Source organism: Larus michahellis, chromosome 20, assembly GCF_964199755.1.
Source record: "Larus michahellis chromosome 20, bLarMic1.1, whole genome shotgun sequence".
NCBI lineage: Eukaryota > Metazoa > Chordata > Aves > Charadriiformes > Laridae > Larus > Larus michahellis.
In genome coordinates, this window is record NC_133915.1 from 2,815,299 (window position 1) to 2,829,111 (window position 13,813).

General features: G+C 43.7%; 1 protein-coding gene across 1 annotated transcript in view; it reads right to left on the minus strand.

Moving 5' to 3' along the window:
- The window catches only part of ANTXR1 (ANTXR cell adhesion molecule 1), a 113,689-nt gene that overhangs the window by 72,389 nt on the left and 27,487 nt on the right, over positions 1–13,813 (minus strand). The window contains exons 9-10 of the mRNA XM_074563823.1: positions 11,357–11,417; positions 7,671–7,769 (exon numbers count right to left, since the gene is read on the minus strand). Coding sequence (XP_074419924.1) covers positions 7,671–7,769; positions 11,357–11,417 — 160 coding nt within the window. The remainder of the gene's footprint in view (positions 1–7,670; positions 7,770–11,356; positions 11,418–13,813) is intronic.

Sequence of the window (13,813 nt, forward strand, 5' to 3'; positions counted from 1 at the left end):
AAATCTGAATTTTGTGGTTTGGCCTCCTCTCAGCTGACGATACTAGTGGAAGAGCTGTGGAAGGCGGGGGGGTGGAGCGCTCGACTCGGTGTCTCTGACTTTGCTGCCCAGGAAGTGATTTCTGTTCTCGGCTCGGCCACTCGCTGGCTGCGCAACCGGGAAGAAATCACTTTGCCTCCTTTCCCAATGCTATAGAAAGGATGCCCAGGCCTTGATCGCATCTCAGACGTCAATCAAGGGTAGAACTTGGCCACCTTCAGGAAGCATTGCAATGCCTCACTTTTGAGAAAATCTGCCCGCAGTAATGGGCACAATTTGCTCCTCACCTATGCACCCCTAACCAAGCAAAATAAGGTTCTCCACTGTATAAAAAACCCCACAGGACACTGCACCCACGGGCAACCAGAACTAGTCAGTCCTGAAGCATAAGCCATTCAGAGCAGCGTGCAGAAATGGAGAAGGGTCAAACATCTCACAAGAATACATCTGTTTTCTGCAGATGCCCTTTCGACAAGGTACTTTCTACTGCTCAAATTCCTGTAATTCGCTACCCAGCATTCCTACACCTTTCAACAACTATCTGTAGCCTGTAAAATCTATTATTCCCAGCAACAGTGAAGAGTTTCTTTCGCCATTAGCAGGGTGTAACCTCTTGGCAAGACAGGACTTGGAGCTCTTCCCAACCGTAATAATAAAAGCCTCAATATATGCACAATGTTTTAACACAGAGGAGCAAACCTCAGTAAAAGAGAGGTACAAAAACCCCAAAAGGTGACCAAGACAGATCATAGTACTTTCTTTTAGCCATATAACCAAGCTAGAATTAGCAGCCTTTTCTTTGGTTAACGGTTCATCCAAGAACTGACTGGCATACTGAAAACTGACGGCGAAGATCCCTTACGGAAGGGTTTAAGAAAGCATATTTTCAAATTACCACCGCAATATCACAAGTGCTGATTGTCGGACTCGCAATATCAGCAATATTTTAGTCCAGAAAAAGCTGCAAAAGCTGTTTGCCAGGCTTCCCATATATCACAGACCAACAATTTCCTTCTGTTATCCCTGTATTTATGATTTGCGTTCAACTAAAGTACATCTCCGAAAACGCTCTGACCTAGTCTTCTGTTACTATAGGAGAGAAGATTCTAGTCTATTAGACTGGAACAGCCAAATTGGGGGTGGGACTCTGGCTGCTCTCACGTAAGACTCCCTCAGAAACATCTGTGCTAAGGCGGCTGTTCTCTGTACCTCAGCCCACTGGAGACGGGTAGCCCTGAGCCATCGTGAGCCTGAGCACTCCCACTGTCCCTTTGTCACCCCAGAGGAGGCAAAATACCTCCACAATTCTCTGCTCCGCCTACCAACGAACAATCTCCGTTCGTCCTGTCTGACTCCTCCTCTTATGCCACTCCTTGTGACAGCCCTGCAAGCAAAGTTTTTATTTCAAACCCATTTTGTGGGGAGATGGGAATGGAAAAAGACACTGGAACACTCTCTGAGCTAGAGAAACTGCCAATGAGAAAGACCCATAAATAAAAAAATGTTTTGTTAATGCTGTAATGAAAACCACATTGAGATCATGCTATAATTGCTCTGCTTTGTGTAGGGATACACGAGCTTTGAATGCCAAAGCCATTCAGAGGAGAGTTAGGGAATGGGGGGAAGAGGGAGATAAGCGCAGAACAATGATATCGCATTCATAACAATTTCTAGATGGAGAGAAGGGATCTGGAAGGAATCGCTTTTTCTCTGATGGGTTCATCTGCTGTGTGTACAATTTCGTTCAACAAGCACGCATAGCTTCGAGACTACTAATAGAACTTGGCAAAGCACCATGCTATTAATTTGCTCATGCTCACAACTGGCAGCTCAGGAGAGCAGCACACGCTGCAGTACAACAGGGTCACGTCCAGGCAGGAGTCCTGGTCCAGCACTGCAACAGCTTCACTCCAACCTCAGAGCTGTTACCATAAGCTCCGTCACGCTCATTTGCACAGATGCACTAATGCCACAGCGAGAGACCATCTTGGTCCCCCAGCAGCATACAGATTGCTAGTCCCACATTGCACAGAGACTCTCCTCCTCGCTCAGCCCTAGTATTCCTGACTGCTCTGGGCTTGTTCCCCCACACTTGGCCTGGAGAGCTGCAGGGAAGTCTGCTGGAGGTAAATGCCCACGAGTCCTGTTTTAAGAGTTCCTAAACTGCAATTTGTTGGAGGCTTGGAGAGCATTTGACATGCAACTGTTTCTCCTGTTTTCATGTTCTTTGTCAGGCAATTACTTGCGTCACCCCTCGAAATAGGATGCCAAGCTCACCTTGGTGTATGTTTTCACCTAGGAATAATTAGAGGCATGCGTTGTGTCCTTCATAAAGGTCACACTCCCAAAAACACCTGATGGAGCTCGTACACAGTGACAGACGTGCTCTAGTACCACAGTGGAAAGAGGGAAAAGCTACTACAAGAAAATGAAAGGAAAAGATTCAGTGGAGGGTTAAAGTGACATGATCGAGTGGAGAAAACAGGGATTAGAGAGTCAAACTGCAAAGTAAAATGTTCCTGTGCAAGAGCGACCAGGCTGTGAGAAAATAAAGAAAATATCACAGACAAAGTACCTTGCTGCAAGGAAAAGGCAAGATGGGGAAAATGGAGAAACTTGCTTGGCTTTAAAAACAGAAGACAATTTTTAGGAGGCATTTATTGGGCAGTTTTGGGATACAGTTCCCTATACAGCTCACTCTCCGCTGATACCTGGCAAAGCCCTGCTCCCACTGCCTTTGCCTCATTTTCCCCTCACTTCTGGTACTTGGTGCTGAAAAAAAATAATCACCAGGCGAATTTGTGCAAAGGATCAGTTTTGGCCAAGCATCCAGAACATTCACTAGAATGCAAAAGATCTAGCCCCACCTCTGCTGTGGTGCGTGCTCTTTCCTCACCAATCTTTCATCTCTCTCTCCAGTTTTAAACTGCCTAGGACAGAGCTCTCCTCTTCTATGCCCAGAACTATCTTTGCTGGATCCTGCACAATCTGGGCAGACAAAGACGTTTTAGCACCACAAAGCAGTCATAAGTCACTGCACTGGATAATTACTTTTAACTCTGTGCAGTCTGAAACCAATTCTCCGAGGTCCTGCTGCTGGCAGAAAACACCCTGCTGTTGAACATGCATCTGATTACAGTTCTGCTCAGCCAAATATTCTTCATCGTTTCTACAGATGTTCTTTTCTTTTTTTTTTTTTTTTATCCCATAGCTACGAACATTGTGAGCTGATGCTCTCTTCACCTGCCACTTTTCTCTGCCAATAATCCCAATAAAAATCCATTAGCTCATGCCCTTAACCTCAGCAAGTCCTAGCTGTGCTGGTCTACGTCTCATCTGGGATAATTTAAGGTTTCAGGAACTGTTGGCTTAGCGTTATCTTTAAAAGTACCTCCCTCCCTGATACAATCAGAGACTGAGAGGTTTCAAGCAAACAAAAACAGCTGAGTTATCCAGTCTCCATAAGGTTTCCATAAAACTCTCATTCAGTTAACTCTTGCGTTAAGCTGTTTGCAGCTAATTGCCACAAAGGCACACTGAGAACACGGGCTGGAGCTGCAGGCTCCGGTAAAGCAAAACACTGAGACTCATTCTCACATAGCGCAACTTAAACTTCACAGAGCTGTGCCAGTTCCCACCAGGAGAAACTTGGAGTTGAGAACGCTGATGGGCAACTGTTGAGTTCTCTCAATTGGGGAACAGTTTGAACTCAGAAACCGAGTTTGTGGCCTCTCACTTCCAGGTCACTGCATCAAAAAATCTACTGCCGTGCAAAATGAACTGAGAAATCTTGGTGCGCTGCCAAGGAGAATGAGCTCACTTTTCACCTATGCAGCAATTTAGGTCACAATGAATGCATCAGAAGGTCAGAAGGTGGGGAATATATTGGGCCCTTATCCTCATTTTCCACAGTCATTTTATGGACACAGGAAGACAGCTTCGAACAAAAAAAGCCCATGGGTTGCACTAAGATAAGCTGATCTTTCCTGAAAGCTACTATGAAATTATGATGACAGAGGCCATAATAAATGACTCGGCTAGACAAGCAGTCAGCACGCAAAAGAGAGGAAGGAATCTTCCTCCTCCCCCCCACCAACACCAGGTCACAGTGTTTGGGAGTGAGATAACCTTCGCAAACAGTTCCTCCCATTGGCAGCACTGGACGTTTTTGTGTCTCCATAGACAGGACACACTGAATAGTGGAAAGCTGAGGGATGACATTCTTAGGTCTATGAAGACTTTAGGATATTTCCAGGAATGAATGCCTTGCTCGAGAGCCAGCCAGCTCTGAGGAAGCTGAGCTGAGCAGCAATTGGGATGCAACAGCAGGTCACAGCCAGCACAGCCGCAGGTAACTTTCAAGCTAATGACAAGAATGGAGCAAGTAGTCTTCTCTGGAGGAAAAAGTCAAACAGCAAATCAAGTACGGAAAAGACCTTACATAGGAGAGAAAAGAAGGATAGCATTAACATCACTTCCCTACTTCACAAAGCTGGCACAAACAGTAGCTACTTGTTATGGTTTGAGGAACCCACAACAATTTGTTGTTGTTCAGGCAATTATTGTCTCACCCAATGACCCCTCCCCACCCAGGAAAGGGAATTGGGAAAAAACAAGGAAACCCAAGGGCTGAAATATAAACAGATTTAATAGAATAAGACTAGATAATTAACACTAATAACACTAAAGAACCAATATTGATCCCAACACCAATATAAAATACACAAGGATGACACTCAGGCCCTTCCCTAAGCAAGAAGCTGGGCACTCCCCGCAGGGAACTGCAAATGTGGGACACTGCGAGCGCTGTGGTTTTGGGAGGAAGGGAAGGGCTTCGGGGCTCTGGCACCAGGGCAAAGAGTTCTCAGGATGGCAGCCATCAAGGGAGAGAGAACTCCTCAGCAAACTTTCTAATTTCTATGGAATGTGCCGTTCATGGTATGAAATAATCCTGGCGGCAGCTTGGGGCAAGTGCCTGGATCTTGCTTCTCCCCACCCCTGCACCTGGTGAGCTCGAAAACACTGAGACCTTGAAACCCACATAGCATAGCTGGCTATAGAGTAAATATTTTCACAAATTCAGACACCGGAGTCTTCTAAAAGTGCAGTTTTCCCAAGCATTAGAAAAGACTTCACTCAAAAGTAAAATTTCTGAAAGCGAAGTTAGTCCTGGAGAAGTGTTGTTCAAAGCAGGACACCACTGTTACCATCCGTTCAAGCTCAGAGCCCTGTCCTGGACTCGCAATGCAAATGGGGCCACGAGAAGGCTAATTGTTGGATGGCTATGGAGGCAGAAATGAATGAAGAACAGGCAATCAAGAAAGGAGACCTGCACCAAATCTCTAGCTCCTGAAGCAGCCCCATAAACCAGTAGGAAGAGTACTCGGCTGGGTGTCAGGACACCCACACGCTTGCCTGCGATTAGCTCACCTGGAGCAGACACCTCAAGGACCGTACTTCAGTTCCTCCCTCTGTAAACCAGCGGTAGCAGAGTGTGCTCATTTCACATATAGCTTTCCAATGCTCTTCCTCTTCAAGATACAGATCTATTTTAAAGCTCCTAATAAAAAGTTCAAATTAAGCCCCAGATCCAAGTTTTTCAGGCCTTCAGAACTCAAAAAGACCTTTGGTGCTGCAGGTCTTGCAAGCAATGTATAGAAGGAATAGAAAGCAATTTGGGGAAAGAGAGTAACGATGTCCTTCCACTAAGGAAGGACCAAACCTAGTTCTTATCCCCTCCCACACAGGTTGCAAATGTGGCCCCTGGTGGTCCTAAAACTGAAACACTGCACACATCAAGAAATACAACTATTTGAAAAACCCTCCGCTAACATTTCTCTTGAACTGAAAGTAGCTCCTCGATAAAGTGGAAATTTTCACCCAAATTATATGTTTTAGATGGTAGTCATGTTTTCAGTTATCACGATATTCATGATATTCATGTTTTAATTGAAAACAAGACAGCAGACATGCAAACTAAGAATGCTACAAACTGCCAGCTTCCAGCAATCAAACCCAAAGGCTTTTGGGTTTGCACCACATAGCTTCAGACTTTTGGTGAAAAGAAAACTTCTAAATATTTGAGCAGCAATTTCATTTCCATTGGAACCTTCCAGGCGGAGAGAGAAGGGAAGGTCTCCTGCCCAGCTCTGGAGAACTGCAGGAGACTTTATGACACATACGATCGAAACAAAACTTTGGATCTGAACTCAGGGGAGAAACCAAACATAGTTCAACACCTAAATGCAGCCACGATCCAGATTTAAGGAGTTCTGGCCACATGTCAGGTTTGGGTCAAATTTTACAGAGCTTCAAAGGAAACGCATGAATCTGTGGCTGCCTCTGCTGTTCTTTTTTTGAAGGCCACCTCTCACTTCTTCACACATCTCCAGCACTTATCTCAGGGTTGCAGAGAGGTGCCTCCAAAGCAGTTGATTCACCACATCCCCCCCACCCCGGTGCTTTTACTCAGATCCCTCTCCTTCCCTGCTCCCCCCTCCAATGCCACCTGCTCCTCCCTGGACACTTAGCCCTCCAGCTTCTGCTCTTCATGTGCTCACCACTTACCACCATACCTGCATTAGGCCACCGTGAACCACAGCCAGCCAAGCTTTCTGCTTAGTGACACAAAAGCTGGCAATTCCAGAACCTGCCTACTACAGAGGAGGCCAGCATAACAGTACAAAAGCCATTCAGGACAAATGACACACACTCACTGTCCTGGACCTGCCCTGAATGCTCAGTGGCATTCCTCACACGGCAAACAGCCTTAGCAAACCGTTCCCCTGCTCCAAAGAGTAAATTACAGAGATGCTCAAAGCACAAGCAAGTCCAACGTTGAGCCATTAGACTTTCATATGTAAGAAACCAATTCATGCCTTCATTTTATACTCAAAAGGGCCAGGACCGCCTCCAAAATGATCAGGCAGCTTCTGAATAGATTCCATGTTAGAAAAGATGAATTCTGTTGTCACTGGTGGTATTAGCTATGAGTTACGCTATCTGGTTTCCTATGTGGGTTTGCAGGCATGCCAGATGAGAACAATAGGATCATTAGTTCTTTCAGCTAAATGGCTCTCAGTTTACTTCACAAAAAGACCAGACACTCAGGGTCTAATTTGCTTCTCTTACTTCAGTTCTTCTGCTTGGTGAACTCTGCATAGGAAACATCTTTCCAAGCTGCATCCACAGAAGCACGGCAATGCCTTAGCCACTGGTCCAATACAGCTTCCGACAATAGTGTTTCTTTAAGCTACATGATCAGGCCTGCTAAGTGCCACAAAATATAGGTAAGGAGATAAACACCTGATCTCACTACATACTTAACCCAGCAAGACATATATATAGAGATACTCTTTACAGGCAAGTTTCTGTATTTTGTCCCCTCCATTACTCAAGCTTATCTAGTCACATCCTTGCTGTCAGAGTTGCAGCATACAATACCACCAGCAATTTTCCTCTAAAAACCAAACCTCTTCTGCATTCTGCAAGTTTAATAGCTCCTCATCCCATAATTGTTACTCTCACAGTCAACATATTTGAAGATCCAAAATGTTTTGCAAGCAAATGTTTGCCAGCGTAGAGTCAAAAAAAATAAAGACATTAAAAAAAAAAAAATCAAACCAGCTTACTGAGAGTAACTGTGTCATTGATCCTGAAACTGCAGAGCACTCTGTCAACATTACGGGCATGACGAAATCCATTTCCTCTCACGACAACCTGAAACGACTCTGTAGCAAAAGAGACAGATTATTGATACGTAGCAAGGCAAAGAATGGCCATTTAGATAAGCGACATACGTTGAAACTTTTCACTTCAGATCTCTTGAGCTAAAATTTGCAGTTTAACAATTGTTAAGCTTAAAAATTGTTAAAAATTAAACTTCTACTCTCTCTCTACCCAATTTCAATTAAGAGTTTTTAGAAACAGGAGATAATACACAACAAAAACATTTTTGATCTGCAGTGAAAACATTAAGCGTCAGAGGCACTGAGCTTTCCCCTCCCCAAGTTGCCATCTTAAATGGCAGAAAGTTTTGGGTGAAGAAAGACAAAAGTATCTTTCCGTGGAAAGAAAAAAAAAAATCTTCCAGTGACAGATAACCTGGAGAAGTCCAAGCGCTACTTTCCTAGGTAACCGCAAAATTGTATCATGAGTTTTGTCACATCCTGCTCTGCTAACTCGTACAATGAGCACGAGTCCCTGACTGGGATCATTTCCATCCAATGACAGGGGACTTCATCAAGCGATCAGCTTCCTAGTTTCTGGACAAAGGCTATCACCTCAGAGCCTGCGGGCATTTCCCCAGGTCTTCCTCTTTGCTGGTCTTCCAGATCAACTTCACAAGGTCACCACAAGCTGTGGCACAAGCAGAAAGCACCAAGCACAGTCACCTACACCTGAGCGCTGGACTGAGCGGTCCTTTTTGGAACAAGCAGGCTGAGCAATGAGATCATATCCTCACGAGTCTTTCAGACCACTCTCTACCATCCCTTGGTATTCCAGCTACTTGAACCCCGTACTGGGAAAGGTTTACGAACTTCACGCAGCCATCAGCATTAAGACTGCCGTGCAAGGAAAGCACCATTTTCAGCCTTTCAAATTTTGAAACGTGGCCATAGCCCCAGCCGAGTTCTGGCAGCAGACATAGGGATGCAGACTCTGCAGTTCCCCATGGTGAAGGAAACTGTCCCCGCAATTCCTGTTACTATATAGGAGAGGCACTCGGACAATCCCCACTGATGTTTCACTGCCGAAGGCGGTTTGAACACAAGATGTTTCACCATCCAAGCCAATGCAGGAGTAATCACAGTACATCAGAAACACCACCCTGGTTTTAAAATTCACAAGAGCAACAAGGAACCTAGTTTTTGCAGATTCAAAGTTTTCTCCTTGCACTTTACAGTCCCCATCTTCCTTCATCTCCCTTAAGGACTCATACACTGTACTTGTCAGAAAAAGCAGATTTGCTTTGGAATCTGGGCTCTCTTCCAGGTCCCACTGATTTAGAGCCAAGTTGCAAATCATCCCACCACATCTAGCCAGGGAAGCTGCCTCACAGGCCCATTATGTATTGTCCAAGAGCATTTGGGAAGAACGGGGGAGAAGAGCTCTGTTCTGGAGTGTGGGGGCCGACGAATACTTAAGAGAAATCACAGAAGACTCAACTGCTGGGGAATGAGAGTTCAAGTACAGTCAAAGAACAGCATATCACTGATGTCAGATTAACCACGAGGATCCTGTCTCCGCTTGAGACTGAAGTGAACAGATGCAGTATGCACTCTGCGTGTCGGTACTGATGCAAACAAACTTGTCAAGAAACTGGCATTTCAGAATGACGTGTTGCTGCTGAAATTCATTACCCAAGCGTCTGCGCCTAGTCTGCAGCGCAAGAGTGGCCTCAGGTAACACGGAGCTCTCCCATTCCCGCCTTACAAGAAAAAAAAAGAAAAGAAAAAAAAAAAAAAAAAAAAGGAAAACCTGCCACCAGTCTTCAAGGATGTGCTCAGAAACAAGAAAACAGGAGGTATCAGAGCTACACCTGCAGAAGTTTATTTCAGAAAACACTATTGCACACAACTTTCATATTCAATGGCACTTTCATTAGTCTCAAAGTCCTAAGTGATTAAATCAGTTGCAGTTCAAGAGCAATGGAGTATTTGTCCAAACTTGGAGATGAGGCCTTTAATTGAGCATCTAAATTACTGTTGGCATTTTCCAAGGTTAATATTGGTCCTCTTGTGAAGTACTGGCCAAATTCCAATGTGAACGGTTTATATAGAACCCTGCTACGTTTCCTGTCAGCTCGCTCTGCTGGATGCCCCTGTGTGTTACCCCCACGTTCTCATTAGACACAATGAATGGGAGTGATAAGACGTATAAGCAACTGACAAGCACATTAGAAAGCGTTAGGGACGGTTATAAATGATGGTTGGAAGTCATCTTCTGGCTTACGACACTGCATAAGCATCATAGTTTATCACTTATATAAGTATGTAAATATATTTTTTTAAAAAATAAAAATCTGTAAGCGTGTAAAGTGGGTCTGAAGGTTCATACAATTCCATTTCCTTTCCCAAGCATTTCTGGAACATCACTGCACTATATCAGAGATTGTCATGACAACAATCACCTACCATGCTAAGGTAGATAGAACCCTGTTTTGGAGCATTTTTTAACACAGGAACTATTTAAATGGCCAGCCAAAATGAGAAATAGATGACTAAGTCCTATAATTCATGTCAATTATGCCATCCTGGCTTCAAAAAGAAAACTGCTGTAGTGGCATGCATGGAATGCAAAGTCGATGCCTGCACTTATTGGACATTTAGCCTGGTGTCTTGCGTCTGCTAGGAAAATATGACTATACGTATATGTTTAGGTATACAGGCAGTTGCTTCAGGAACAGGAGAGGCAGGAAGGATGACTGAGGCAGCTGCTTTGGAAGTGAAAACAAAGAAGTAATGATAACTGGCTTTCTTCTTTGGACTAACAACGTAAGAAAAAGGAAGATGCAGAACTTGTCAGGGACTCATCCTTCTCTACAAACCTCAGCTCTTCTCCCAGCCTCTCTACTTAATGAGTTGCTGTTACACATTCAACAAACAGTGAGGATACACTTCGTAAAATGTGAATTCACAGAAAGCAGATGGAAGAGGCTAAAAAGATTCTCAAGCTTTCTTCAAAAAAGGTGAATGCAGAAATGCCTGCCAGGACTTCAAAGCTGCAGAGTACTTAGCACAACCATATTAGAACAAGCACACAAAGGGGGGCAGTACAATTCACACAAATCAGCTGAATGATGTTTAAATTCTAGTCCTCAGCCACCCTATCAACCCTAAAGGCCTAGGAAGTGTTCAAAGAATTTTAGAAGTCTTTAGATCAAAGCGTGCTCACTTGACTTTCCAGGAAGTTTCTTAAAAAGCACTTCCCTCGATAATCCTCTGAGATGATGAAATTGCAAAACTCTAAACTTAATCACAAAGTCTTGTTTTCTGATTTGGTTTGTAATTTTGCAGCATATCTACTTCAAGCTTGGCACAGTCCAAGTAAGACAGACTGGTTTGACTGAAAAACAGTTAGGCAAAACTGTCAAATTTAAGCCTTTTCTGTAAGAAAATCCCATTTGACATCATTTGGCAGAAATTGGAAATGTGTGAGCTACTGTAACATGAAAAAGAAATTCACCAAAAAAAGCCAAAGATTCGGCTCCAGTTAATTAGTTCTTTTTGCACACTCCAGCAATTAGAGATTAAAAAAAAAAAAAAAAAAAGCATTTTAGGCAACATGAACAACTAGGGCCTCAATTTATACTTACCCCCTGCACATATACTGGAAGGCTCTGCTGCCAGAATTTCTATACAGGATTTCTTCAAAATCTAAAAGACAGAAAAAATGTCATTAAGTGTCTCAGACTTGTTTCTATAGAAACACAAATCTGAAAGCGTGAGAGTGCACTTGTCCTCACGTAAATACTTAACTCAACAAAGCACTTTGCATTCATGTCACAATTATACCATCTTCGCTTTTCACTTTAAACCAGCCACCCAGGTGTCATTGCTCTTCCTCAGCACGCTATTGCTATGGAGGAAGGCAGTGGATGCCGACGCTCTCCCATATCTCAGCACAAGTTTGCCTTTGTCTGTGGTACAAGTTATTATGCAGACTATGATCCGTAACAACCAAGGTGCACTCTGAAGGGTTAGCAAGGAAATGTCATGGCCCTCCCTTTGCAGTCCTAACTCCCCCCTCAAAATTCTTCTGGAGCCAAGTAAACTCCAAGTAAAACAACAGAAGTTTAAGCTAAGCTGTTTACCTTTGCATTAAAACATCCTAGGAACATCGACATAGCCGTTTCTCAAGTCTCAGCACAGGAGTTCGAGACTTCTTAGGGTTTTAATCTGATCTATGTGATCATACCAGTGTGCATCCTCAAAGTTGCACTGTGATTTCAAATCAAGATGTATGGACAATTGCTCTTCACTTAAACCAAACGTGAATTAAGCAGTATGTCTTCATAAGGGTTGTCACTGCCTTTAACCACTTTACGTGCAGACAGTGATTTACACAAATATTTCAGCATCAAGCTTGGCAGACTGCAAGGCACGAGGAGCATGCTAGAGTTGGATACTGTTTATTCCCATACGGTGCTAAAGTTGCTCAAGCCATTATTTGCCTTTGCCCTCTCCGAAGACCAACTCAAATTCTTCACTGCGCAGAGTCAGCAAACTTGTGACAGTGTCCGTAAGCCCCTGTGAGAACGGAAGCAGCGATGGAGTGCTGTGGGTGTTCGGTGCTGCGCTGAGCAGCCCCTAGACGAGGTAATACTGATCAAAATTTAGGTCAGCTCCAAGAAGCAAGTAAATGTCAGCCAAGCATCATGACTCAAATCCAACATGAAAATTATTTTCCCAACTTTAAATTGAAACATCTGTAAGGACAGCAACCAACACAATGCGTTTTGTAAGAAAAAGATAATCTACTTTTTCTCCACAATCGTGGCACTCCGCCTCAAATACCTAATTGCAAAAGGTACAGATAGAGCCATGATTTATGTTTTACAACTTTTAAACAAGAGTTTGAGTTACTCAGAAGCAGGGCTGGTAGAGACTGAAAAAGTACCAAGGGGCTGAAGGAACCAGGACCGTCTGAGCTGCTGGCAGCCTGACAAGTGAGGAGAAAGATTTGCAGGAACAAGGTTATACAGGAACTGTCAAGAGGAAAAAAAAGAGAAAGTCAACAGTCGAGAACGGAACTCAAAAGCACTAGAAGAATTTGAAAGGGAGAATAAGGAAAATACACAAAAAATAAAGACGACTGTAGGAACACTCTTCCAGTGTATCCATCTGTAGCTATCCCCCCATCTCCTGTGAGCCCTCTACTACCCACCCCTTTCTCATCCCAGGTTCTGCTTCTCTGAAGATACAGCATTTTTCTCTCAAAGTGACTGCCGGGGCTAAGGAGCACAGCTGAGAGCTGCTGCTTTTCCAAGTGTTTTTCCTTTCTACTGAAAAATGTCTCCCTTAAGAAGAGATTCTTTTCACGTTTTTCCAAATTCCCCTTCGATTCTGCTCCCCTCTCCCTCAGCATCCCCAAACATTTTAATATGTATTTCTCCTCACTGCCTTGCAGAAATGAAGTGAAAGAGAAGTAGGCAAATGAGCTGGAGAACAAATGCATGAAAAATACAATCAATACTTTCACTTAAAAAAAAAATAAAACACATAAAACTTCACATGATTAAGTTTGAAATTCATGACTTGTATTCAGTCATTTGCAAATACTCATGCTGCAAGCCAACTTGGATGGGGGCGTGGAATAGCAGGTGTCTCAATTAGATGATACAGAGCTCCCTTCCAGTCCAATCCAATCCATTTACGTGACTATAAAAAGCTGGCTTTAATGGCTTTTTACAGTGCCAACTGCAATATGTGTATTGATTTAGAACAGTAAGAAGTTTCCAATGCTCCAAGCACCCACTCTAACTTAAAGTGAAAATCAGGCAGCAGTAACTATTGCAAAAGAATTCCTTTACGTCTCTTCCTCATCATAAAAACAAATTCAAAAAGCACTTCAAATATATTAATCATGGAAGATTTCATCAAATCTTCTGTTCTTTCATTTCCCGAGGACTGCGCCGCCCTGTGTGGGCTCTAGGTGCACTTCATTCACTGCGGGCTGGCTCCCCAGGAAAGCAAAATCACATGCAAGAGTGGTGATGCAATCTCCCAGCTGAGCGCCTACAAACAGCTCCAAGAGCATTCACGGGAGAACT